Source organism: Rhineura floridana, chromosome 2 (assembly GCF_030035675.1).
Source record: "Rhineura floridana isolate rRhiFlo1 chromosome 2, rRhiFlo1.hap2, whole genome shotgun sequence".
Classification (NCBI taxonomy): Eukaryota; Metazoa; Chordata; class Lepidosauria; order Squamata; family Rhineuridae; genus Rhineura; species Rhineura floridana.
Window position 1 is genome coordinate 228,991,356 of NC_084481.1, and position 24,479 is coordinate 229,015,834.

General features: G+C 41.8%; 1 protein-coding gene across 3 annotated transcripts in view; it reads right to left on the reverse strand.

Annotated features, from left to right (window-relative positions):
- The window catches only part of ARID4A (AT-rich interaction domain 4A), a 71,482-nt gene that overhangs the window by 38,321 nt on the left and 8,682 nt on the right, over positions 1–24,479 (reverse strand). For all 3 annotated transcript variants that reach the window (XM_061612457.1, XM_061612456.1, XM_061612454.1), the window contains exons 6-11: positions 13,748–13,827; positions 13,557–13,651; positions 9,039–9,171; positions 6,706–6,785; positions 5,034–5,110; positions 2,117–2,283 (exon numbers count right to left, since the gene is read on the reverse strand). In XM_061612457.1, coding sequence (XP_061468441.1) covers positions 2,117–2,283; positions 5,034–5,110; positions 6,706–6,785; positions 9,039–9,171; positions 13,557–13,651; positions 13,748–13,827 — 632 coding nt within the window. The remainder of the gene's footprint in view (positions 1–2,116; positions 2,284–5,033; positions 5,111–6,705; positions 6,786–9,038; positions 9,172–13,556; positions 13,652–13,747; positions 13,828–24,479) is intronic.

Here is a 24,479-nt window from a genome sequence, read left to right on the forward strand (position 1 = left end):
TCCAACTTGGATGGCTTTAAAAGAGGAGTAGACACATCCATGGAGGAGAAGGCTATCAGTGGCTACTAGTTACAATGGCTATGTTCTGCCCTCACTGTTGGAGGCAATATGCCTCTGAATGCCAGTTGCTGGCAATCGCAATTGGGGAGTGTGTTGCTGTGCTCAGATCCTGCTTTCAGGCTTTTCAGAGGCATCTGGTTGCCCACGGTGAGAACAGGATGCTGGACTAGATGGGCCATTAGCCTGATCCAGCAGGCTCTTCTTATGTACCATCGCTGTTGCATATGGAATAAACTTTTTTAAATATATGCCTATCTCCTTCTCCACCCCCCTCTCCCCTGTTGCCTTTGTCCACTAACTGCAACCCCCCCCATGTAATTGTCATCTAGTTCTGCATGCTAGGGAGTGCAAAATAATGGAACTATTAAGAAAATTATAGAAAAATGATCTGAGATATCACTTGATCTGAGAAATGTGAAATTTGATTTGAGAATGTGGGAGAAGCCAGCTGAGTCCACACTTCTTGAAGGAAAGCATAAAGATACCACAGTGGGTGGCATAAGCAAAAAAGAAATTATACATGATCCAGGAATACTGCAATGTGAATGTAAAAGCAAATGTCCTTGATTTAGACACACAGTATAACACCACATCACACTGTCAACCATGCTTCAGTGTTGCTCACTCAAATAATAATAATAATAATAATAAATTTAATTTATGTGTCGCCTATCTGGCCAGAGGCCACTCTAAGCGACGTACATACAATAAATATGGCAGAATACAATATAAAAATACAGTGAAATATATAAATTATAAGAGCAAACAATACATAATAGGAGGCATTTAAAACAGAAGAATATTAAGCCTCCCCAGAAGTCCCGAAAGCCTGCTGAAAAAGCCAGGTCTTTAAGGCCTTGCGGAACATATTCAGGGAAGAGATGTGCCGAAGATCTTGTGGGAGGGAGTTCCAGAGGGTGGGGGCCGCCACTGAAAAGGCCTTCTCTCTAGTGCCCGCCAACCTAGCTGCTTCGGTTGGCGGGACTGAGAGAAGGCCTTGTGTGGCCGATCTTGTCAGGCGGCATGATTGGTGGCGTTGTAGGCGCTCCTTTAGATAAACTGGGCCGAGACCGTGTAGGGATTTAAAGGTTAAAACCAACACCTTGAATTGGGCCCGGAAAACAACTGGAAGCCAGTGTAGATCGAACAACACTGGCGTGATGTGGTCCTGGCGACGACTGTTTGTGAGTAGTCGAGCCGCCGCATTTTGTATAAGTTGTAGTTTCCGGACCGTTTTCAAGGGTAACCCCATGTAGAGCGCATTACAGTAATCTAATCGAGAGGTGACCAGGGCATGTACTACCAGTGGGAGCTGATGAACAGGAAGGTAGGGTTGCAGCCTACGTATAAGGTGTAGCTGGTACCAAGCTGCCCGGCTCACAGCCGAAATCTGAGCCTCCATGGACAGCTTGGAATCAAGTACAACCCCGAGGCTGCGGACCTGGTCCTTTAGGGGTAAACTAAACAGTCTTCAGCTGCTTTTTAAAGGAGTTTTAATGGGGACACATTCGAAAGATGGACTGAAACCTTTCCCTGCTCCTCTCTTGCTCATATGATCAGCTATTAGTTGCTTTTTATTGTTGCTGGCTAGATAGCACTCACCCCCAAAAAGGGCCAAAGGGCAAGAAGAAGGCTTACCACCTCACAGCTCTTAGCAGGCAAGATTAGGCAGAAGAAGACATGCTCCTTAACGAAGTGGGGAGATGAGGTTCTGGAGCTTTCCCTCACTCCTTCCACTGACTGTGTCATTAGCCACTTCATAGTTCTGTATTTGATATTGTTTTTAATTCTGTTTTCACCATTGCAGTTGGAATTCTATTTCTACTTAACTAGGAGCAAACTCAACCTCCCATTAACGCTGACCTTGTTGGTTGGGGGCAGATGGGAGTTGGAGTCCAACCAGATCTGGAGGGCTGCAGGTGGTCCCATCCCTAATTTATAGGATCAAGCACAGACTTTTCTTAGAATTATTTTCAAATGTGACATTTGAGGAACACTACTATGTTTGGTGCATGTTAAGTTACACATGTGTCCAAACAAAAGTCAGTCTACTCACCACTACTTCTTCCTCCTTATGTTCTCTTTTCTCTTCCTCTTCATCAATTTCAGCCTCACCTCCATCTTCTTCATCACTGCTGGAGGATTCCAAGATTTCACGCATGTCCATCTTCCAAGTAGAAGGTATAACGTTCAGACTGAAGAACGAGCTCGCCTCTTGCAACCCTTCAGAGGAAAACGTCCCGTGCTTACTCATTCAAGGTACTAAGAACCAAAACTGCATTATTACCAATTGGCGCTATCCCTGCTCCTTTGTTCAACCATAAGTTAAGGTCACAAATTCAATGCTGGGTTGTCAAGCAGGAGGTGAAAAAGTAATCCCCAATTTTTAAAACAATGAAGGGACATTCACACGTTTCCTCGTATACCAGATTAATCTGAATAGATGATTACTGGCTCCTTTCTCACATTTATTAGTAGACTAGCATTCCCAATTTACATTTAAGAGTAAATTATTTTGTTCTTATAATGCAGAATACTTAGGGTTGTACTCAACACAGCACTAAAGCGATCATCCCATCAGCACAAGGATTTCTTCCTGTGTGACAGAACGCTCTCCCACTCTCCTTCCCCACATGTCCCCTAAATCAATTCTGGGGGTTCCCACAACTTTCTAGAGCAGATTTAGGGATGGTACCATGGGAGGAGAGGGGGAACCCCCTCATTGTGCTAACATTAACTCTAGTGCTAGTGCAAGAAGTTAGTTTAATAGCCCTTGCAACTTTACTCAGCTTGATGGCTTAGTTAAAACACAACCAAAGCTCCCACATCATAACACTTATTCATAGTCCTCATTATTCCACAACAGAGGAACATCTTCCACACCATACAAAGCTGCCTTAAAGGAAGTCAGACTATTGGTCCAGTAATGCCTATCTTGAATGGCAGCATTTCTGAGAGGTTTGGGATGCAGGACTTTCTCAGTCCCGCTACCAAGATTCTTTCAACTCAAGATGCTAGGGAATTAAACTGGAACCTTCTACATACAAAGCATGAGCAATAACCACAAAGCAAGAGCCCTAACAAGCAGATTGGAACCAACTCTCCACTGATCAAATGTCTTTTGAAACAGCAGGATATTGCCTTCTCACGCACACACACTCACACACGTGTGTAAATAGCAACTAAAATGTGAGAATGGTTACACCAACATCTGACAAAGTAGATCTGGACCTCAAAGCTAATGCCAAAATAAATGTTGGTCCTTAAAGTTCCACAAGAATGCCACATTTTAAGCGTTCTTGAGAATGCCCTGCCAACTTGGCTAGCATACAGATATAAGTCTGCAGATAAATCTCTACAGTATTTTTAATTAAGCATTTTCACTTATAGGCTACTGCTTTCAGTATGATGTCAATTGCACTCCTATGCTTGGGCAGTTGTTACCAGTGTATCTGTTGGGAATGCTAACCTAACATCATAAATAATACTTACCTCCAGGTGCAAATAGTCTTCTCGGACTATTCGTATCCCACCAGAACATGCTTTATCCTAGAAGCATAATGCTCTGAAATTGCAAATCTAAATATGCAAGTACCAGTGATAACCAAGAAGCTGTCTATGTCTTGGCAAGGTAGCTTCCTTTAGAATGCCTGTATCCCCATGTCAAGATATCCTTCCCTGTGTCAGTGGTGACCCACCACTTTGGCACCTCCAGAACAGGAGTGTCGTTCTAGAATACACAACATTACATTAGAATCCCTGGTGCCTCTGTGGCTTTGCTTTTAGTCTACTAAGCTGGGGAGCAGATGGTAATGGAGCACAAACTGACTTATGGCTAGGTTTATGGGCACCAATGCTCACATCCAGACATGCCACAAACCCCTGGTTCTTGTGGCACTTCCGACTACTAAAGGTCAACATGGATTATTTTGCTCTACTAGGAGCACAGCTCCTTGCAATCTGTATAAACTGCCACCAACACTTTTGCACTTCAGAAACTGGCATCATCCATATCACAAAGGACCCATCTACAGATTAAATACAAACACTTAATAAAATATCAACTAATGGTCCATTATCAGGCAAAGCAGCTTTGGGTGGGAACAGATAAGTAGGGTGTGTGGGGGGGAAGGTTTTCATTAACTAACACTTTCCTATTGCAACTCCACCTGTCACTCTCACACATAAGCTTTCTGACATCTGTTTTCCCTTGCAAACACACGATCTGTGACTCCACAGACAGAAAGGCTGCTGGGCAAGGGGAATTGCAATGGAAAAACAGCAAGTGGAGAAAATATTAAGCACCACCCCCTCACTCTTCTCCACTTCAAGCACCTTCCTCTCAAAGGTGCTGTTCATAATAAAGAGTATCTGTCAGGGTACACACAGTTGCATGTTGTGTGCAATTAGGGCCATAATTATTAAGGTCCCTCCCTTCTTTTGTACTGTGTGAACAGGCCTGCCTTCTGGTCACTCACTCCCTTACTCTGCAAATGCATTACTGTCATGCTTCAATCTTCTACAAGACTAAGGCCTGCATAAGCATTGGATAGTCCTGCCTCAAGACCATATGGCTTTCCTCTCTGAAAAGCTTGCAGTGTAGAGGAAAAGAAAATATGCTGATTGCAGAAATACAATATCCAGCACTCCATGGTAAGGATTTGTCCCTCAAAGTCTACACATTCACAGCTAAATCCAATGGATTTCAGCAGAATAAACTTGGAATCGCTACTGAAATCAAAGGGATTAATCGGAATCAAGGTGTAAGATTGTTATCCTAAACACCATTCTTTGGAAAAAAATCTTTTGGAAATTAATTACCCCTACCCTCAATAACTGGGATTGATGTGCCATACCAGTTATTATATTGGCATTCCATATGTATTGACATTTTAATGAAGGAGTATTTTAAAACTAATATATCGCATAACTAATTTGCATTAGTCATCTAAACAGTAACTTCTGAAATTTACCTGTTCGCGAAGACAACTCTGGTTTTGTAATGTTTAGGATGTCTAATTCCTCAATGTCCTTTCTTGCTACTGAGTAACTGCAAGAGAATTGTTTAATTAGATTATATTTGGCACAAAGCAGACTCAGTTACATTTCCTGATAGCCCTTTGTTTTTTAACAAAACTTTCCTTTGTTTGTGCAATTTTTGTCACCTACAGTGTACATGTATACCAATCTCCATTCTTAAGCTGCTGAACAGGTTATTCCAATGTTTAAATGTAATAAAATTCACCTATGTGCATGCATCATCCATCTATATCAAAGTTATCTTTGCATGATTTAATTCAAGTGATGCAGTACTGTCTTAAGTAATCTGAAATTCCTCTGGTTCATGTTCACATACATGCACTTACACTAATTAATGAGTTATAGGGTTATGTTAGGGCTGTAAGCCTTCATCATTAAATGAACTAGAGCTTTAGTTCATTTTGTATCTGGTATGCAATCGCTGCGTTCACTCAGGAGGAAGGGTGGGATATAAATTCAATAAATAAATACACACACACAAAGTAAAATATTCATTTCATTTAGTGTTTGTACCCCACATTTCCTTCCAAAAGGATGCTCACAGCAGCAAACAGTAAGTGCAAAGTAATCAATATAAAAATGTTGACACAGATATAACCTTTTTAATTATAGTCTTTCCTTCTAACAAGTAATAGGTTTTATTGAATTGTCACTCATCTTCCTTTATAAGCTCAAAAAAGGATCTATATTTAAATTTTGGTAATACGCATTTATTAAAAACAAAACCCGTATTATTGGTTAAAAAGGCACAAAAATTATTTCATTAGCCAACAACTCCTTTACATATGTCTCTGAACAGGACTACATCCTTCAATGTATTTGCCTCTTTATTTCTCTTCTCAAATAGAGTTCAGATGCTCAACTCAGACGAACGACCTGCCTTCACCTAAAGACAGCTTCACCAAGACAAGTACCCCATTACAAATAGGTAAGTAATAAGTTGCTCTGTGCATGGAAGTCAGCAGCAATGTAACTTAATGACATAGCCAAAATAATCAGTTCTTATTAAAATTGTTATTTATTATTATTAAAAAATAAGGGGAACAGATGCACATGAAATATCTTGTAATTGTCTTAGTGAGTTTAGACTCTTAACTGGTTATTGCTCAACAGGAGACTTTTCTGAATGTGGGGTTGGGGTGAGCCTGAAGAACTCTTTCGAAAATTCCATCTCAGATAATTTTAAAGTAGGAAAAAGATAAATAGTAACTGGATTGTAAATATTCCCAGCACCATTTCATTTCTTTCTTTCCTTTTGCTTCACACCTACACTAATAGCTAACAGCCCAAAATTTAAAGGCTGTAAAATGCAAGGAAACATTCTGTACCAAACTGAAACAAACAATTGATCATGTTGACAATGACTAAAGTCTTCCATAAGATTCATGCTTAAGCTTTCGGAATATCCTGTTAAAGTCCCTCATGATCACTTATGAGCTGTTCAGACTGCTACCTTAATTATACCATCCCTGCATTAAATCCGGAGAATAGAACCATGTAGAAAAGGTTTTGACTTTGGAAGGCAGAGTTAAATCTTTGAACTTTAACTTGTTCATTGACACACAGCACAGGTCTGAGACAGCGAAGTGTAGGAAAATTACTCACAATTTGGAATCTGCAAAAGATCGAACTAAACACTGGTCCTTTTTCACTGCAGTGTCATCACTGCAGCTGGGAGATAAGACCTGAAGTTTCAAATAAAACACATTTCATTTTGGATTTTAAAAAATTCTTGCTATCAAGGAAGAAGTCAGCTTTCATACATCATTTCTCTCCTCTGTTATAGCAACTCCCAATAGCAGCACTTAATTTTCCAGAAGAAATCCACTATGTAATGACTCTGTGGGGAGATAAATCTTTGTTCATCTCTCACAGCACCGGAGATCACCCTACTAAGTTAGCAGTAAACTCAAGAGAGACACAAAGTATTTCACACAATGAGATATGGAATTCACTTCCATAAGATGCAGTAACAGCCTAAAGTTTAAAAGGTTTTTAAAAAGGAGTGAACAAATTCCTGAAAGATAGATGCCACAATGCTTATAAGCTATAGCTAAATATTTTCAGAGACCGTATACCTCTGAATACCTGATGTTGCCAGCAAACTTGGGGAAAGGCCACCATCTACACATACTACGTGGCACTGGGTTAGTTACTGTCAGAAAGCAAATGATAGACTAAGTGGAGTTTGATCTGACCCAACCAGGTAGTCATACTATTAAATTATGGTTATGGTTATTATTTGCCCTCCACCAGCAAGTCTCAAGGTGGGTTATAACATTTTAAAATTCAATATTAAAAACAATTAAATCAAATTACAATCACAGGAACAGGGTGCGTCCTGAAAACATACATCTGAGGTGTCAGCCAGGATAAAGAGGTGTGTCTTCAGCACTCACCAAAAAGTCTACAGTGATGGTGCCGGGGCTCTGTGGGGAGGCTGCCACAGAGAAGACCCTCTCCAAGACCACACCATTGCCGGAACTTCTGAGGGTGGCAGAGGGTTGGTAGGGAAGGAGACAGTTTTGCAGATATTTGGGGCTTAAATTGTTTAAGGGTTTTATACACTAGCGTGAGCACCTTCTGTTCACCCCACAAGCAAACTGGCAACCGATGCAACTGTTTTAGAATAGGGGTTATATAAAGGTTATATCCCCTTCATACAGAAGACAGGCTATCTAGGAAGTTTCCATCAACAACCGGAGCCAAGATCTACAATCCTCCCCCCCCCCAACAAGCACAGCTATGAAATTACATATGTATCTGTAATGACTTCTAAGATCAAGCATGCTCAGGTTTACAGAGTTTTAATTGGGGAAGGGCCATAGCTCAGTGGTAGCACAGCGGCTCTGCATGCACCAGGTTTAATCCCTGGCATCTCCAGGTATGGCAAGGAAAGACTCCCTGCCCTGAAACCCTGGTGAGCCACCGCCTGTCAGTATAGACAGTACTGAGCTAGAAGGACCAATGTTCCAGGTCAGCTCCTTCAATAGTAACAAAAGAGTGGGTGTCATTCAATAAGACGGAATGGAGGGGTGTGTGTGCCCCAGAATGACGAAAGAAAAACGTAGGTAGGAAAATACCAAAAGTTTAATGAGGAGCGTGTATTTTTAAAAAGATTTTGTAAAAAGTCCAACACGTTTCAGCTAACAATATACAGCCTTCATCAGGGGCAATTACTGAATGTCTGGATACATACGGTGGTTTTAGACAAAAATGCTTTTAGGAGGGTGTTGGTGATCAATATCATGATCATCGAAACAAATCTAAAAATCCTAAAAGCATTTTTAATTGCATTGTAATTGTTTCAACAGCCAAGTAGTATGCACCCTTGTTCAGGAAATATATAAAATAGAAAATCTAAAACACAGTCTACAAGAAAACAAAGTTGGGTTACATCACGCTGAACTTTTTTCCTAAGTACTATATATATGGGCATGATCAGCTGCGAACTAGAGGAAGCAGCCATGAGCTTACAGAAGGACCTCAAAGACAATGCAGGTGACATGGAAACAAGTTCAGTTGGAAATAATATTTATTTCCACCTAACATTTTTAACAGTAAGATTTGCATTCCATACAGTGGACCAGTAGAGCCTGCCTTTCTGCTGGAAGTGAATGTGACAGAGTTACATTAACCAAGAACGTAAGATTTACTTCAATGAATACTTAGTTGGAAATAATTTTTGAAGCACTTATTACATTACTTTTTCTGTTTTTTCAAAGAAGTTACGAAACAGCATCTCCTCAAGCTTGGACAGGGGCCACAGGAGACATTATTATTATTGCTTAAACTCTCACATCTTTGTTGAACAGGATCACAAAGGTAAATCATACCCAAATCTAGAGTTTTGCCCGGATGAAGGTCTAGACCCCCTCCCTGTTGAATAGTGTTTATTTTTTGTATCCTATCAACAATGGCCTAAATATTTCTCTCACCAAAGCTGGATACCATTCTGCCTCCTCAGAGCTCGATGTTACACTGACAACTTTACCAAGCAATTCATCATTAAGACGCCTCTTATCCTCCTCCTCCTCCTCGCTACTTTCTTCCTCTTTTTCATCTTCATTGCTAGAGGATTAACAAACAGTGATTTAGATAACCTGAATGCAGAGATTAACTGGTAAAAAGAGAATAATACCTCATCGCAGCCACTATGAGGGTTCAGTACTTCAAGAGCTCTTGCTTTGCAACCTCCATACTTTGTGGGAAATGGCTTAACACAAAATGGAATGCCAGCTACTCAAGAATCATCCTATGCCGAAATACATGCATATTGCTTCAAGACCTTTAACTTGTACGCCGCTGCTCCATGTGTTGAACAACCAGGCTACAATCCAGAGGATCCACGGGGATAGGTTCTGTTATGTTCACAGGTATCTCCATCAACCCTGGCAGCACACTGGATCCCTTGCATCCGTTAGGACTGTAACATTTCCAAGTAAAGCTAAGACTTTGCCTAAGACCCACCACTGATAGCATCTCCATTTCAACAATTAGTTGTACAGTTCAGCACCTCCAATAATAGATCTCCAATATTTCTTACTGATAAGGAAACTTGAGTCAAGCATCAAGCTCCTTAAAGCAGTAGTCCTCACTTTGAAAAACACTTATCTACCCCAACTTCATCTCCTCCCTTGTCTTTTCTTATACTCCATTCTTGCTCTTTCTACTCGAGCTTATATCCTGCCACTTGTTTTGTATTTTTCTACCACTCCCACCTCCATGCCTTTTTTATTCACAAGACAGCCCCATGCTCTCTATGCCCCTTTTCAAAATAAAGCCTGCATCTCTTATTAATTTGGAAGATTGGCCTCAACTTCCGTTTATTTATATATTGTAAAATGTTTTTACATTTTTAGTTATTTTATGCTTCCTATAGTTTTTTTAAAGAAATCTATTAAAAGATTGAAAAAATAAAATACTTGTGCACCAAAAATACCCCAAGTCCTACCAGAAAAGCTGGTCTGCCGTGATATAAATTATGTAGATTATACAAAGTATGAATATTTCTGTATAATCAGTTTCAGCTTCCGTTAGTTCCTGAATAGTAAGGAGCTTTGCAGGGCACTGAAGCCCTGCCCTCTGATCACTCAGGTTTCTTCCTCTAGCACGTTTTCAAGCCTGTCTTCACAGCAATACGACCAATAAACTTATAAAAGAAAAAAAAAATAAAGCCCCAAGATGCCCAGCGTGCAGCTTCATCAGACACATTACACTTGTGCTGAACTCTGGAATACCTACTGCCTTGCTCAAGACTCAAGCCCTTGATGCTTCCTGTCGCTCTGCTTCTCAATCATTTTCACAGCTCCCTCAAGCAATGAGACCCTCAAGTTCTTTCCACAGAAAGCATGTTTTTGTTTCAGAAGAAACCAAGAGAAGTAGAGACAAGGGAAGCCCAAGCTACTTCTTCACCTCAGGAGCTGTACATACACTGTGGCTAAAGGCTGTCACCTTCTGGCCTAGATCCAAAGAAATCGGCAACCTACACTTCTGAGGGAACTTTGGACTTGTGCGTGGTGTGTTCTTTGTGTTTTGTATGGTGAAAGGCAGATCTCTTGAAAATTAGGGGATTTCAGAAACAGTTTATGATGTGACCGAGAGAGAGGATATAGTAGCTCTTTGGATGGCAGCCTGTGCTTTAATTTCTTCATGGTCTATCACACTAGTGACATTAAATGAATGCTTAGAAGTAGCAGAAGTTTAGACCAAATAATAATAATAATAATAATAAATTTAATTTCTTCGTCGCCTATCTGGCCAATGGCCACTCTAGGCGACTTACAAAATTATTAAAATACAATTAATAAAATACAGTAATACAATAAAAACAATAGATCTACAACAACAATATTAAAACTGGGTAGGAGGCATTACAATTATATCGATTAACCCTCCCCGGATACCCCGAAGGCCTGCTGAAAAAGCCAGGTCTTTAAGGCTTTCCGAAATACATTTAGGGAAGAGGCATGCCGGAGATCTTGTGGGAGGGAGTTCCAAAGAGTGGGGGCCGCCACTGAGAATGCCCTCTCTCTTGTACCCGCCAATCTGGCTGTTTTTGTTGGCGGGATTGAGAGAAGGCCCTGTGTGGCCGATCTTGTCGGGCGGCATAATTGGTGGCGTTGAAGGCGCTCCGTGAGATAAACTGGGCCGAAACCGTATAGGGATTTAAAGGTCAATACCAACACCTTGAATTGGGCTCAGAAAACAACTGGAAGCCAGTGTAGGTCGAACAACACTGGTGTGATGTGATCTCGGCGGCGACTATTCGTAAGTAGTCGAGCCGCCGCATTTTGTATCAGTTGTAATTTCCGGACCGTTTTCAGTAGTCCAAACGAGAGGTGATCAGGGCGTGTACCACCAGTGGGAGCTGATGAACAGGAAGGTAGGGTTGCAGCCTTCGTATGAAGTGTAGTTGGTACCAGGCTGCCCGGCTCACTGCCGAAATCTGAGCCTCCATGGACAGCCTGGAATCAAGCACAACCCCAAGGCTGCGGACCTGGTCCTTTAGGGATAAACTCACCCCATTGAACTTCAGGTCAATGTCACCCAACCTTCTCTTGTCCCCCACAAGTAGTACCTCGGTTTTATCAGGGTTCAACTTCAGCTTGTTCCTTCCCATCCATCCACTCACGGATTCCAGGCACTTGGACAAGGTCTCCACAGCCAACTCTGGTGAAGATTTAAACGAGAGATAGAGCTGAGTGTCATCCGCATATTGATGACACTGCAGCCCAAATCTCCTGATGATTGCTCCCAGCGGCTTCATATAGATGTTAAATAGCATGGGAGAGAGGATAGAGCCCTGTGGCACACCACAATTGAGAGGTCAAGGGTCTGATACCTCCTCCCCCAACGCTACCTGTTGGTACCTGTCGGAGAGAAAGGAATGGAACCACTGTAATACAGTGCCTCCAATTCCCAATCCCTCCAGGCGAAGCAGAAGGATACTGTGGTCGACAGTATCAAAAGCCGCTGAGAGATCGAGGAGGACAAGAAAGGTGGATTCTCCCCTATCTAATGCCCTCCTCAAATCATCAACCAGAGCGACCAAGGCTGTTTCAGTTCCGTGACCAGTCCTGAAACCCGATTGGTATGGATCCAAATAATCCGTTTCATCCAAGTGTGCTGACAACTGGTTGGCCACCACTCGCTCAATGACCTTGCCCAGAAATGGTAGATTCGAAATTGAGCGGAAGTTATCTAACACTTGGGGATCCAAGGAGGGCTTCTTTAAGATGGGCTTTACAATTGCCTCCTTGAAGGCTGATGGCATCACACCCTCTTTCAAGGATGCGTTTACCACCGCTTTGATCCCCTCGCCCAATTTCTCTCTGCAGCTCACAAGGAGCCACGAAGGGCAAGGATCAGTAAGACAAGTGGTTGGCTTCACAGATGAAAGCACCTTGTCCACTTCCTCAGAAGGGAGAAGCCGAAACCGATCCCAATTTACCAGCTTGCAACTGGCCAACTCTGGTTCATCGACTGTGTCCACGGTGCGCGGGATCGAGCTCCGTAAGTGTTCGATTTTATCAGCGAAGTGTTTTGCTAATAGGTCACAGGAGGCCTTTGACTGTTCCAAGGGTTCCTGAGCAACTGGACCAACCAGGCTTCGGACCACCTGGAACAGCCTCCTGGGACAACACTCCACAGACGCAATAGAGGCAGCAAAGAAAGCCTTCTTTCCTACCTTTATTGCCACTTGGTAGGCAGCTACTGCTGCTCTAACCTGTGTCCGGACATCTTCGGAGCGGGATTTCCGCCACCGGCGCTCTAGTCGTCTCACCTCCTGTCTCAAGCTACGCAACCGCGGTGTATACCATGGAGCTAGCTGAGTTCTATTCAGGGGGAGAGAACGTTTCGGAGCCACCTGGTCTAATGCCCTGGTGATCCCCACATTCCACTCCTTCACCAGGGTTTCGACCGGGTGACCTTCAGCAGGTTCCAATTCCCCAAGCGCAGTCAGGAATCCATCCGGATCCATCAGGCGTCTGGGGCGGACCATTTTAGTAGGTCCTTCACCCCTGCGGAGGGGGCATGGCAACGAGAAGTCCATATTTACCAGGTAGTGGTCTGACCATGACACAGGAGTGGCATGAATCACTCCCAACTTCAGACCACTTCTCTCCTCTCCCAGGACAAATACTAGGTCGAGAGCATGACCGGCTACATGGGTGGGCCCAGTATTACTTAGGTACAGTTCCCAGGAAGCCATGGTTTCCAGGAAATCCCGAGGGGCTCCTATGAGAGCGGCCTCGGCATGCACGTTAAAGTCACCCAGCAAATCAGGAAGTACATTTCCACAACTATCTGCTCCTTGCAGAGGAGACACACCTATTCTAAGTTCATCACTGAAGGCCAAAATCTGCCTGACTCGCTGCAAAGCAGAGGAAGGATTAAGTCTGAGAAAACCCCAGTAATACTATTAGCAAAAGAAGATATCACAAAACACTCACACAGGAAGAGAGGATCTCCTTCCTCTGTTGGATTTCTTCCCAATCACTGGCGTTCCAAAATGCTCTGGATTTGTTAGTGGCAGTTGGTCAAGCGTCTAGGAGAGAAAGAGAGAAAAATATGACAGCCTGCTAATTTTCCAATCCAAAAAAGAAGAGTTAAACTTGCAGGTTTAGAGTTAAATAGCCCCTACCTCACTTTCTGCAAAGTGCCTCTCTCCCTTCAAACACAACGATGTCCGTCTCAATGTCCTCTCATCACCATCGTCAAAAACTAAACAAATCCAAACCGACAAATATTATGTAAAAAGGGAAACCATTTTATATGAAAAGGCAGATAAATGGAAAGCAGCAATCATTCAACTATTAAACTAAACAGAATTCCTAGGAGGAGTTAGGCTTCAGCTGTTTTCTCACCATACTTCAAGAGACTTAGAATTATCAACACTGTCAAAAGTTTCTGGCATGTGGCTTCAAAAGTTAGTGTAAGTTTATGTACCTCTCACTTTGTCATACAATCTCCCTTTTTTAAAAATTACGCTTGTTTATGAATATACTGCTCTTATACAGAGCTCTCAAAGGTCTTCCTTCCAAGTTGCTGCTGCGCTTGCTTGGTTTCACTAAGGCTGCAGCATTTGGCGTTTCCAACAATTGTCTGCGCCCCATCATACACATTTCTGGCCCATATTACTATGGAATATTCCAACAAAGGATGAAATCTTCCTTTGTTAGGGACACATATGCTTAATGTTGTAAAGCTGAAGAAAGAAAGCGCATGCATGTGCAAAAATGGGAGATCAATGCACTTCCCGAAAAGACCACCTCAAGCAGCAAATTGGAAGCAGTCCTTCACCACTGCAGCACAGTGTGATAGATTAATGCAATATATATGTATGGAATGCATTTCCACACACAAACAAATAGGGGCCAAATACCAGCAAAGTTTGAATGTTTGATAATTTTCTTCTAATGTTGCTGAAATAAGATTGCTTGACACATTATTATATAACCATGCCCATTCTTCTGCAACAAACTGTTCTCCTGGTTCCTGCTCCAATTTACTTTCAAAACTACATCTCATATAATCCTGTAATTTGTAATAATTTATATCACTTGATCAGTAATTCTCAATTCAAAGAGTCAATAACAATTTCTCTGCTTCCATCAGGACACAAGCAGTGGTGTTATTTACCCCTTAAGGATTTTTAACCTGAAATGGAGATACGATTTGATTTTCTATTCCACCGACAATATCTTGATACCATAAAAGGTTCACTATGGCAATTTTAACCCTTCCCAGCTTGTAGCACATATGAAGTTGCTGGGGGCAAGGCGACCACAAGTCAGCCTTCCCCGAGTTAAAACCAGCATTCTTTATTTGAAGTGGGCTGCTGTAAGGAAGCATGAGCAGCTGTTAAAGGGAAAGCAGCAAACTCATCCTCTTTCCAAGTTTCGCTTGAATCACTCTGACTGGACCACGCTTCAGAGTATAGAGTTGCTGACATATCTCATGCAGCTACACACCTCCATGTCTTTTGTTTGAGGAAGAAGTCCATTGACAGAGCCTTCTCATTTCTGAAAAGCGGAAGAATTGCTTCTAAGAGACCCTCATTAGGGCATCTTTAAGTATGTCAACATGCAGCTGTGCTTTCTTCCCCTTCAACCAATGCACTTGCTCTCCTGCCCGAGACACAAGTCAGGCTTTATCAGCTGATATCCCTCCCCCCTTCACTGGGAATATTTTAACCATGGACATGGAGAAACTCTCTCAAAGGCTTGGAAAAGTAAGTTCACTTGAGAGACTTAGATAGAACAGCTAACAAGATACAGGAGCCTACTACAGGTATCTAAGCCAAGTATGCTGTGCACTTCTCATGAGGAAAAAATAGAGGACAAGCAAGACAAATTTAAAGTTCACAACAAATCAAAATACTAGAAGATGCATGTTGCTGCAGATTCAAATAAACTGATATGGCGGTCTTGAGTTTCTTCCCTTGGAGGAAGATATTCCCTTTGGTTACAATTTTTCTCTCCAAACATATTCCTTCTACCTTCCCACTCCACAAACCATAACCAAAATTAAATTTTGGTATAAGCCCTAAGATCCCACCTCCCAAACAAAAGTTTTCAAAATCAAGCATACCTATGACAATTCAGCATATTTTTTAAAAATAGGCTAATACTACAATCCTAACCATGTCTGCTCTGAAGTAAATCCTACTGAATTCAGTAGGGCTTGCTCCCAGGTAAATGGGGATAGTCTTGGAGCCTAAACCAGGAAATAATATGCCTGAGAAAAAAATTGCTGGGAAGAACACACATACACCCACCACAAGGCAAAACACTACGGTATGCATCTCATGTTAGTCCTACTCAGAGCAGACCCATTGAGAATGATTGGCATGAGTAACCTAGGAACATTAATTTCAGTGGATTTACTCTGAGTATACCTCAGCTGGATTCAGCCTTAACTGCATATTTATCTTGAGCTGGGCAGAGACCGGTATCTTACACATATTAATACATAAGGAAGATAGAAGAGTGAATGTCCCTAATACAATTGTTGGAATCACCTTCCTTTCTTCACAAGCCCAAGATCAACAATTCCAACCCCTTTCCAATTGATTTGCTAACCAAATCATAAATTCTACCACCCAGATCTTGCACTTAAAACATCATACAGGCACCTCCTTTCAAAGAACAGAAATTGTTCTTTACGAGGAAGCCAGCGACATGAACAAATCAACCACAGTTGAGGCTGCAATCTCCAGAAGCAGTTGCCAGGGAGGGGAAAGTATGAACTGCAAGTACCAAGGACTCCTACTATAATCAAAGTGTGCACGTGTGGGTGGAGAGGTGTGAGAGAGGTGGGTGGGCTGAGGGTCAAAAACTTTGTTATGATCCAGTAGGAAAAGAATTAAAAGAATGAGCCACCTCTGCATTTCCTCAGTATTTCTGAATAGCTACCTACCAACACAACAGAAGATTTATGCAACTTTACAGTTGACAATGAGGACATTGAACTTGTCAAGGATTATCAATACCTCAACACAGTCATTAACCAAAATGGAGACAATAGTCAAGAAATCAGAAGAAGGCTAGGACTGGGGAGGGCAGCTGTGAGAAAACTAGAAAAGGTCCTCAAATGCAAAGATGCATCACTGAACACTAAAGTCAGGATCATTCAGACCATGGTATTTCCGATCTCTATGTATGGATGTGAAAGTTGGACAGTGAAAAAGGCGGATAAGAGAAAAATCAACTCATTTGAAATGTGGCGCTGGAGGAGAGCTTTGTGCATACCATGGACTGCGAAAAAGACAAATAATTGGGTGTTAGAACAAATTAAACCATAACTATCACTAGAAGCTAAAATGATGAAACTGAGGTTATCATACTTTGGACACATCATGAGAAGACATGATAATAATGCTGGGAAAAAGAGAAGGGAGTAGAAAAAGAGGAAGGCCAAACAAGAGATGGATTGATTCCATAAAGGAAGCCACAGACCTGAACGTATAAGATCTGAACAGGGTGATTCATGACAGATGCTGTTGGAGGTCGCTGATTCATAGGGTCGCCATAAGTCGTAGTTGACTTGGAGGCACATAACAACAAACCTACTCTGATGCACTTGTTCAGAACTGATTGTTTTGTAAGATGCAGCAGCCCATGCAATTGGCTTAAAGGTTAAACAAGGATGGGAAATCTCTCTTCGGCAGCCACATGGGATTATTCTGCTTAGGGGCAGAGGAACGGCTTCACAGATCTTAGAACTGCCTGATCCATGCATTTAATTAAAGTCCAATTTTTAACACATGAGGATGTGTGGTTGAAGAGTTCCATCATTGATGTTCGAAGCTGGTGCAGGGCTAAGTCTTCACATCAGAAAAAATAGTTAAATGAAAGACAAGCCAAACAAAGTGTTAAATCTGCTTTGATTCTGTCTTGAAGGAACTCCAGTCTACTTTTGGCTCTCAAGGCTAAAGTATATATTGAAATGCGAATTGTGACTACAAGCAAGTTGCACGCTGCTTGGTAAATAACTTCCTCCTTATGCAGGTGTGACTCTTAGGAATGCCCCATATCTTAACTTCATTAGATGGGAGAAAATATAGAGAGGCTAATCTTGCAATGATCCTCTCCCAGGTTGTCCCCCCAAAAAACAAAAGCTCCTTGCTGTCACAAAGTAACTTCCTATGCAGAGTTGGGGGTATCTAAGCCCACGTATTTCAAGGGGCACAGACATGTTCAGTTCTGCATTAGGACTGGGCTATGAGATGGCATTCTAGAATTTGTACAACATTTTAATGTCCTGGAAGCATACAGAATAAAAAAAAAGCTTCACTATAGTATAAAGAAAGTTTAGCAACCTGAATTCAGGACACATGCTTTTTTTTTTTTTAAGACAGACATTTGTTTTCTCACTTTTGTGTAGGTCAGTGATAGACAACATCTGGAAGGTCCCCATCCTTGTTGTAGGAAGAAGCCCCATCATCTTTGAACCAGTATTAATTCATATAATGGCTTTCCATTTAGCTTGAAAGCTTGATCCCCTTGTCTCAATTTAGGGCACAAGATACCATAATAAAGAAAAAACACAGGATTGTAACAATTAGTTCTTTGAACAGGGTTGTTAAAACAAAAAGGGATTGCGAAGAGCTCCAAAAAGACCTCTCCAAACTGAGTGAATGGGCAGAAAAATGGCAAATGCAATTCAATATAAACAAGTGTAAAATTATGCATATTGGAGCAAAAAATCTTAATTTCACATATACGCTCATGGGGTCTGAACTGGCGGTGACCGACCAGGAGAGAGACCTCGGGGTTGTAGTGGACAGCACGATGAAAATGTCGACCCAGTGTGTGGCAGCTGTGAAAAAGGCAAATTCCATGCTAGCGATAATTAGGAAAGGTATTGAAAATAAAACAGCCGATATCATCATGCCGTTGTATAAATCTATGGTGCGGCCGCATTTGGAATACTGTGTACAGTTCTGGTCGCCTCATCTCAAAAAGGATATTCTAGAGTTGGAAAAGGTTCAGAAGAGGGCAACCAGAATGATCAAGGGGATGGAGCGACTCCCTTACGTGGAAAGGTTGCAGCATTTGGGGCTTTTTAGTTTAGAGAAAAGGCGGGTCAGAGGAGACATGATAGAAGTGTATAAAATTATGCATGGCATTGAGAAAGTGGATAGAGAAAAGTTCTTCTCCCTCTCTCATAATACTAGAACTCGTGGACATTCAAAGAAGCTGAATGTTGGAAGATTCAGGACAGACAAAAGGAAGTACTTCTTTACTCAGTGCATAGTTAAACTATGGAATTTGCTCCCACAAGATGCAGTAATGGCCACCAGCTTGGATGGCTTTAAAAGAAGATTAGACAAATTCATGGAAGACAGGGATATCAATGGCTACTAGCCGTGATGGCTGTGCTGTGCCACCCTAGTCAGAGGCAGCATGCTTCTGAAAACCAGTTGCCGGGAGCCTCAGGAGGGGAGAGTGTTCTTGCACTCGGGTCCTGCTTGTGGGCTTCCCCCAGGCACCTGGTTGGCCACTGTGAGAACAGGATGCTGGACTAGATGGGCCACTGACCTGATCCAGCAGGCTCTTCTTATGTTCTTATGTTCTTATTAACATACGACTTAATTATGTAGATTTTTTGGTCTTGTTTAAGGGTTATTGATTCTTATGAATTAGAATAGTAAAGCATAAATTTCCTCAATTATGTATGGATTTAGAAACATTGTCATTTTCAAGTCAACCACATATGAAAAAAAATAACATGATTTGATACTCTATCATAAAGATTTTGAAACATGGAAAAACATTCCTTGTAGGATGGCTTTTGTTGCTGGATGTTCCTTTATCTATCATCAGACTTATTGGCCATGCTCAGGAGTCAGGAAAACAAGAGATGTTGGACCACTGGAAAGCAGAATACATGAACACAGAGACACTTCGCACATGGTCCCTATATGTAGTTGATGCATTTCATGCTGCACACAGAACACACAGGGTTTGTTCCTGTGATGCATCCATCCCCTTTACTAGTGGGGACAGGTTGCATGTTTGGGCTCCAGTTCAAATGCAATGCTTTGGGGAGAGACATGGACTACATACATACAGCAGGAGTCATGTGTAACTGACAACTTTTACACAGCCCTCCTTTTCTTGCTAGCCACTGTGAGAAACCAGAGTAAGCCCATCTCAGTCACACTGCATCAATTTCCCCTATTCCAGCTATTCAGTCAAGACACACTGCAGGAGAGAAAAGCAATGCTTTCCAGTATGTATCAAATCCACTTCTGTTTTAAAAAGGAAGATGTCCAATACAAGTATAGAGTGAGATTGTGCAACAGCAACTTAATAGCATAATATTACGTCACAGAAATAGTATCTTTCATTTGATTAAGTTTTCTGTTTCTACCAATCTTGTTGGTACTGCAAAGAGGGTATCATCAATTGAGCCGCCTTACAAGATCAGCCATGCAGGATCTCTTCTCGGTCCCACCGGCCAAAACAGCTTGGCTGGTGAGGACCAGAGAGAGGGCGTTCTCAGTAGTGGCTCCCACCCTCTGGAATTCCCTCCCCTACGATCTTCGACATGCCCCCTCCTTTATGAGTTTTCGACGAGCGTTAAAGACCTGGCTCTTCAGGCAGGCCTACAGGAACTTTGAGCTAGATTAGTTTGTAATGTTTTAACTGATGTTTTGATGTTAGTTTTAACTGATGAATATGGTTGTATTTATTGTATTGTATATTGTACTTTGTTGCTTCTGTAAGTCGCCTAGAGTGTCCAAAAATTGGACAGATAGGCGACTAACAAATTAAAGTTTATTATTATTATTATTATTAAAGAGGGTGGACAAGCATCTGGCTCCTCAATACTTTTAAAAAAAACATTTCCATTGTATCACCTTCTACTCTTTTTCCCCAGTGAAATATTCTTTGCTGTTTTAAATCTCCTTTCTTTTTAATCTACTTCACGTGCAGCCTACTTCAAATTAAAGACTCCCTGAGCATGACCTTTTCAATACACATAGCTGTTCTTAAAGGAGTACATAGTCAAGAAGCCATAAAAGTTAAGGATTCCTAGAAGAATAATTGGCAGAGCACAGTGCCACTGTTTGGCTCTCTCATGAACTGTTAGTGTTTCATCCAACAGAACTTGGCCATATTTTCCCAGCATGAAGTATCCCGAGTCAGAGACAGTAATGACACTTTGCTTTCGTATTGCAGCTTTACAATTTCCAAAGCACTTTATATATACTCCTGTAAGCCAGCTCAATATTATTACCATGCTCTATTTCTCTTACTGAAATATACAGAACAAAAAGCAAAATAAAGCACTGGGAAACAAGAAAAGGGAGAATTAACCAAGCATTCTTACCAAACATGATTGGACCATTCGTCTACAGGAACAGCCAACATGGTCCTCCTGCACTGCAGTTCCCACCATTCCTGCTCTTGGCCCATGCTGTCTGGGGCTGATGGGGGCTGGAGTCCAACAACATCTGGAGGACACCAAGTTGGCTACCCCTAAGATTGCAAAAGGACAACAACTCTATTCTGCTCTTCCACCAAGCTCAGGGCTGGCTCCCCACTCCCCAACGCAGACATTTCATCTGTGTAGCTATGTTGTCAAGAAGGCTAGGCTGAGAAACAGTGAGTAGACCATGGTAACACATCAAGCTGTAGAGTTAACGGGATTTTGAATAGGGGCTTCCCCATTCCTAGCCCAACATTTGTGTGAAAAATGGGGGGGATGGGTAGGCATTTCAGAAAAATTAGAGGAAACTCTTGACTGCAAATATTAGCCCAACACTGCAGATGATGGAGCTAACGGTGAGAGGACACCTGTCAAGGGCATTGCTGAGGTGACACTTGTACAGGGGACTTCCCCTTTCACAGCTCGTTCTCTTCCAGCCTGAATCTTTCCAAAATGTTGCAGAAGGCCATCTGCCAACATTCCTGACCAGTGGCCATTCTGGCTGGTGCTGATGCAAGCCTGAAGTCCAACAAATGAAGGGCCACAGACTCCCTGCTCCTGTCCAATGCAGTTTACTTCCACTAAGCATGCACTGGATTACAGCTGTAGCAATTTACGCTTCCTAAGAATCAGCAATTATATTTTGCAAAGATAAAAAAGTTGGATGTGGTAAATTCATGCTGAGGAGGGAAGAGTTGCAAAATTAAAGTCAACTAGCAAGCTGTCTCATTAGCTAGGGAGGAATAATCCAATTGCCATATAGTCTGCATGCCAGCATAGCTGACGACGGTGGTACAATGAACAGAACTCTGTGTATGATAGCACTGGTCCCCTGCTAACAACAGTTGACTTAAATGCTGGCTCTCTGCAGGATTTTTTTTTTTTTAATTAGTAAGGAGCCAGCAGTACATTCACACCAGCCGACTGTGAGGGAGACCCAAAAGAGTTAATAGCGTAAGATCCTTCCTCACCTCCTTTTAACAGTGTTTGTGCACTCAGAAAAAAGCGACGTCCCAAAGTGACCTCTCCTTATCAATAAAAGGTAATTGCAATGCATCTACAACTTACTGAATTAAAGATGCTTAAGAAGTCAATAGCTCCCTTCCTACTTTGTGGACTTCCCCCATTCTTCCTTAGAGGCAGGAATGTATTCATATGTACGTAGCTAGATTATATGGTGCACCGGTTGCATCTGGGCAATACATTAAACCATGTCTTAAGGCAAAGGTAGCCAAGATGGGGGCTCTTCAGATGATGGGCTCCAACTCCTCTCAGCCCAGCAGGGCCAAAGGTCATGGATGATGGGAGCTGTATACAACATCTGGAAGTCACCATGCTGCCTACCCCGTTTTAAGAATGGCAGGTTGAATTTCCATTTATTTAATACACAGAACTGCTTTCTGTCAGCTGTCAAAAGACAGTTCAAATCTTTGACTGGAAGGCCATATGGCTTTTATTACCTCTTTTGATCATATACTTATGAACTGCCTGCCTTATTATCTATCTTCCATTTCCGAGACCAGTCAGCCAGGTGTCTCTTGGAGGTTACAAGGAGGGCATGAAGATGAAGGGCCATCACCCCTTCATTTGTCTCCAGCACCTGGTAGTCAGAGGTATACTACTTTTGGACAGAGTAGTTCACTTTCAACAGATGTGGCTACTAGCTGTGGACAGACCAATCCTCCATGAAGTTGTAGTGTTGTTTTTTTAAAGCCATCTAAGCTAGTGACCATCTTGTGGTCGTGAATTCCATTTCAATTATGTAAACAGTTACTCAACTGAAAGAGACCCAAATGTCAGTATCTCTTGCAGTGTGGAGGCCGAGCTACTGCTAAAATAGAAATTCAAAGTTCCACAAATCTTATTGTGTTCATCTCTGGGTCACAGCTAATATTTTTATAACTTGTTTGCTAAAAGTAAAGATTCTGACTAGGGTCCTAAGTTACCCTTTCCCCAATCCTCCAGAGCAGATTTTCAGAGGGTGTAAGAGGCTGCATGCAGAAATCGGCAAATGTTGCCTCCTGCTTCTACGGGAAGACGACGCATCACCTGAGCAGAATTCCGCTTGGGGAAGCTCCCACCAGCAAGCAGTCAGGATCCAAGTCACTTATTCCCCCTGCATACGCCACCACAAAGAGTATGTGTTCTTTCCTTAATGGACTTGAGCATTCCCTGCTCTCACTACAATCAAACCAAACAAGGATTCATTATAAACTGGCTGTCTTGTTCAGGTGAAGGTAACTATTCACTGAAGCTTAACGCTGCAATTCTATTCACATCTATAAGTATACCAAATGAGAACCAGAACCTAGGTATCTAATCTGGAAACCTGAAAGTAGCTGCTAAATAACAATAACGCAAAGGATAAAAGGCTAGTATATTCAAGAAGCTGCTTGGGCTGCTGAATATGACAGGAAACATGGTCTAGACTGAAGAGCCAAGGGGAAATTAATCAAACCAGAAGATTCATACTCTAAATAAAGTATTTATTTACTCAAGAATTAAGTATGCAAAGTACTTATGGAACCTCTTAGAAGAGGCAACTTACAAATAAGCTTTTGTTCGAATGGAAGATTGCTCAAAATCCATGCAATTATCTCAACAATAACATGTAGTGCATTGTAAACATAGAAGTTCTCTTCAATAAAAAACCCACAAAAAACCTTACAGCTTTATTTAAAATCCAGTGGTAAACTTTTAAAATGTTATGTTTTATTTTCCATTCTAAAATAGACTGCAATTACCAATTTGCAAGTAAGTGGCAGAGGGCAAAATGAATAAATGAAGGTATCTAATACCAAACCAGACCATTGTTTCACCAAACCCGGTATTATCCACTCAAACTGGCAATGAGTCTCCAGTGTCTCAGGCTGGAAACCCAGTGACTGATGACACCAAGGATTAAGTCCTTGCATCTTCTGCCTAAAAATTCTGTTCTCTACCACTGAGCTGTCACCATCCATTACCTGCATAAGAAGAGAGCCTTATCTAACACAAGTTAAAGATGTTGGCCCACATAACTTTGCTGCCAATTGCAATCAATAGCATTTCTGAAATAATTTCTAAAGTCCAAAAGCACTGAAGCTGTTCACATGCCAAAACCAATTCTGCACATTTTGAAACTTAGTAGCAATGCTCAGAATAGCCAAGGGAATTACTTTCTCCAGTATCTTTGCTTCAAGTAAAATTGTTTGTGTAACGTCATACTCTATCTTCCAAGCTTAGAATAGTTTGCAGTAACACAGACATTAGGACAAAATCTTCCATCTTGGCCTTACTCCCTCCCAGAAGCCTTGCAACTAGATCCACACAAATTACTAGCCTCTCTGCCTACATATACCTATTTAAAAAAATTAAAAGGCCTTTCTGCCAGACACAGTTTCTTACCCCTCCAATGACAAGACAAGTGGCTGTTTATAGGCTTGAGCTATAAC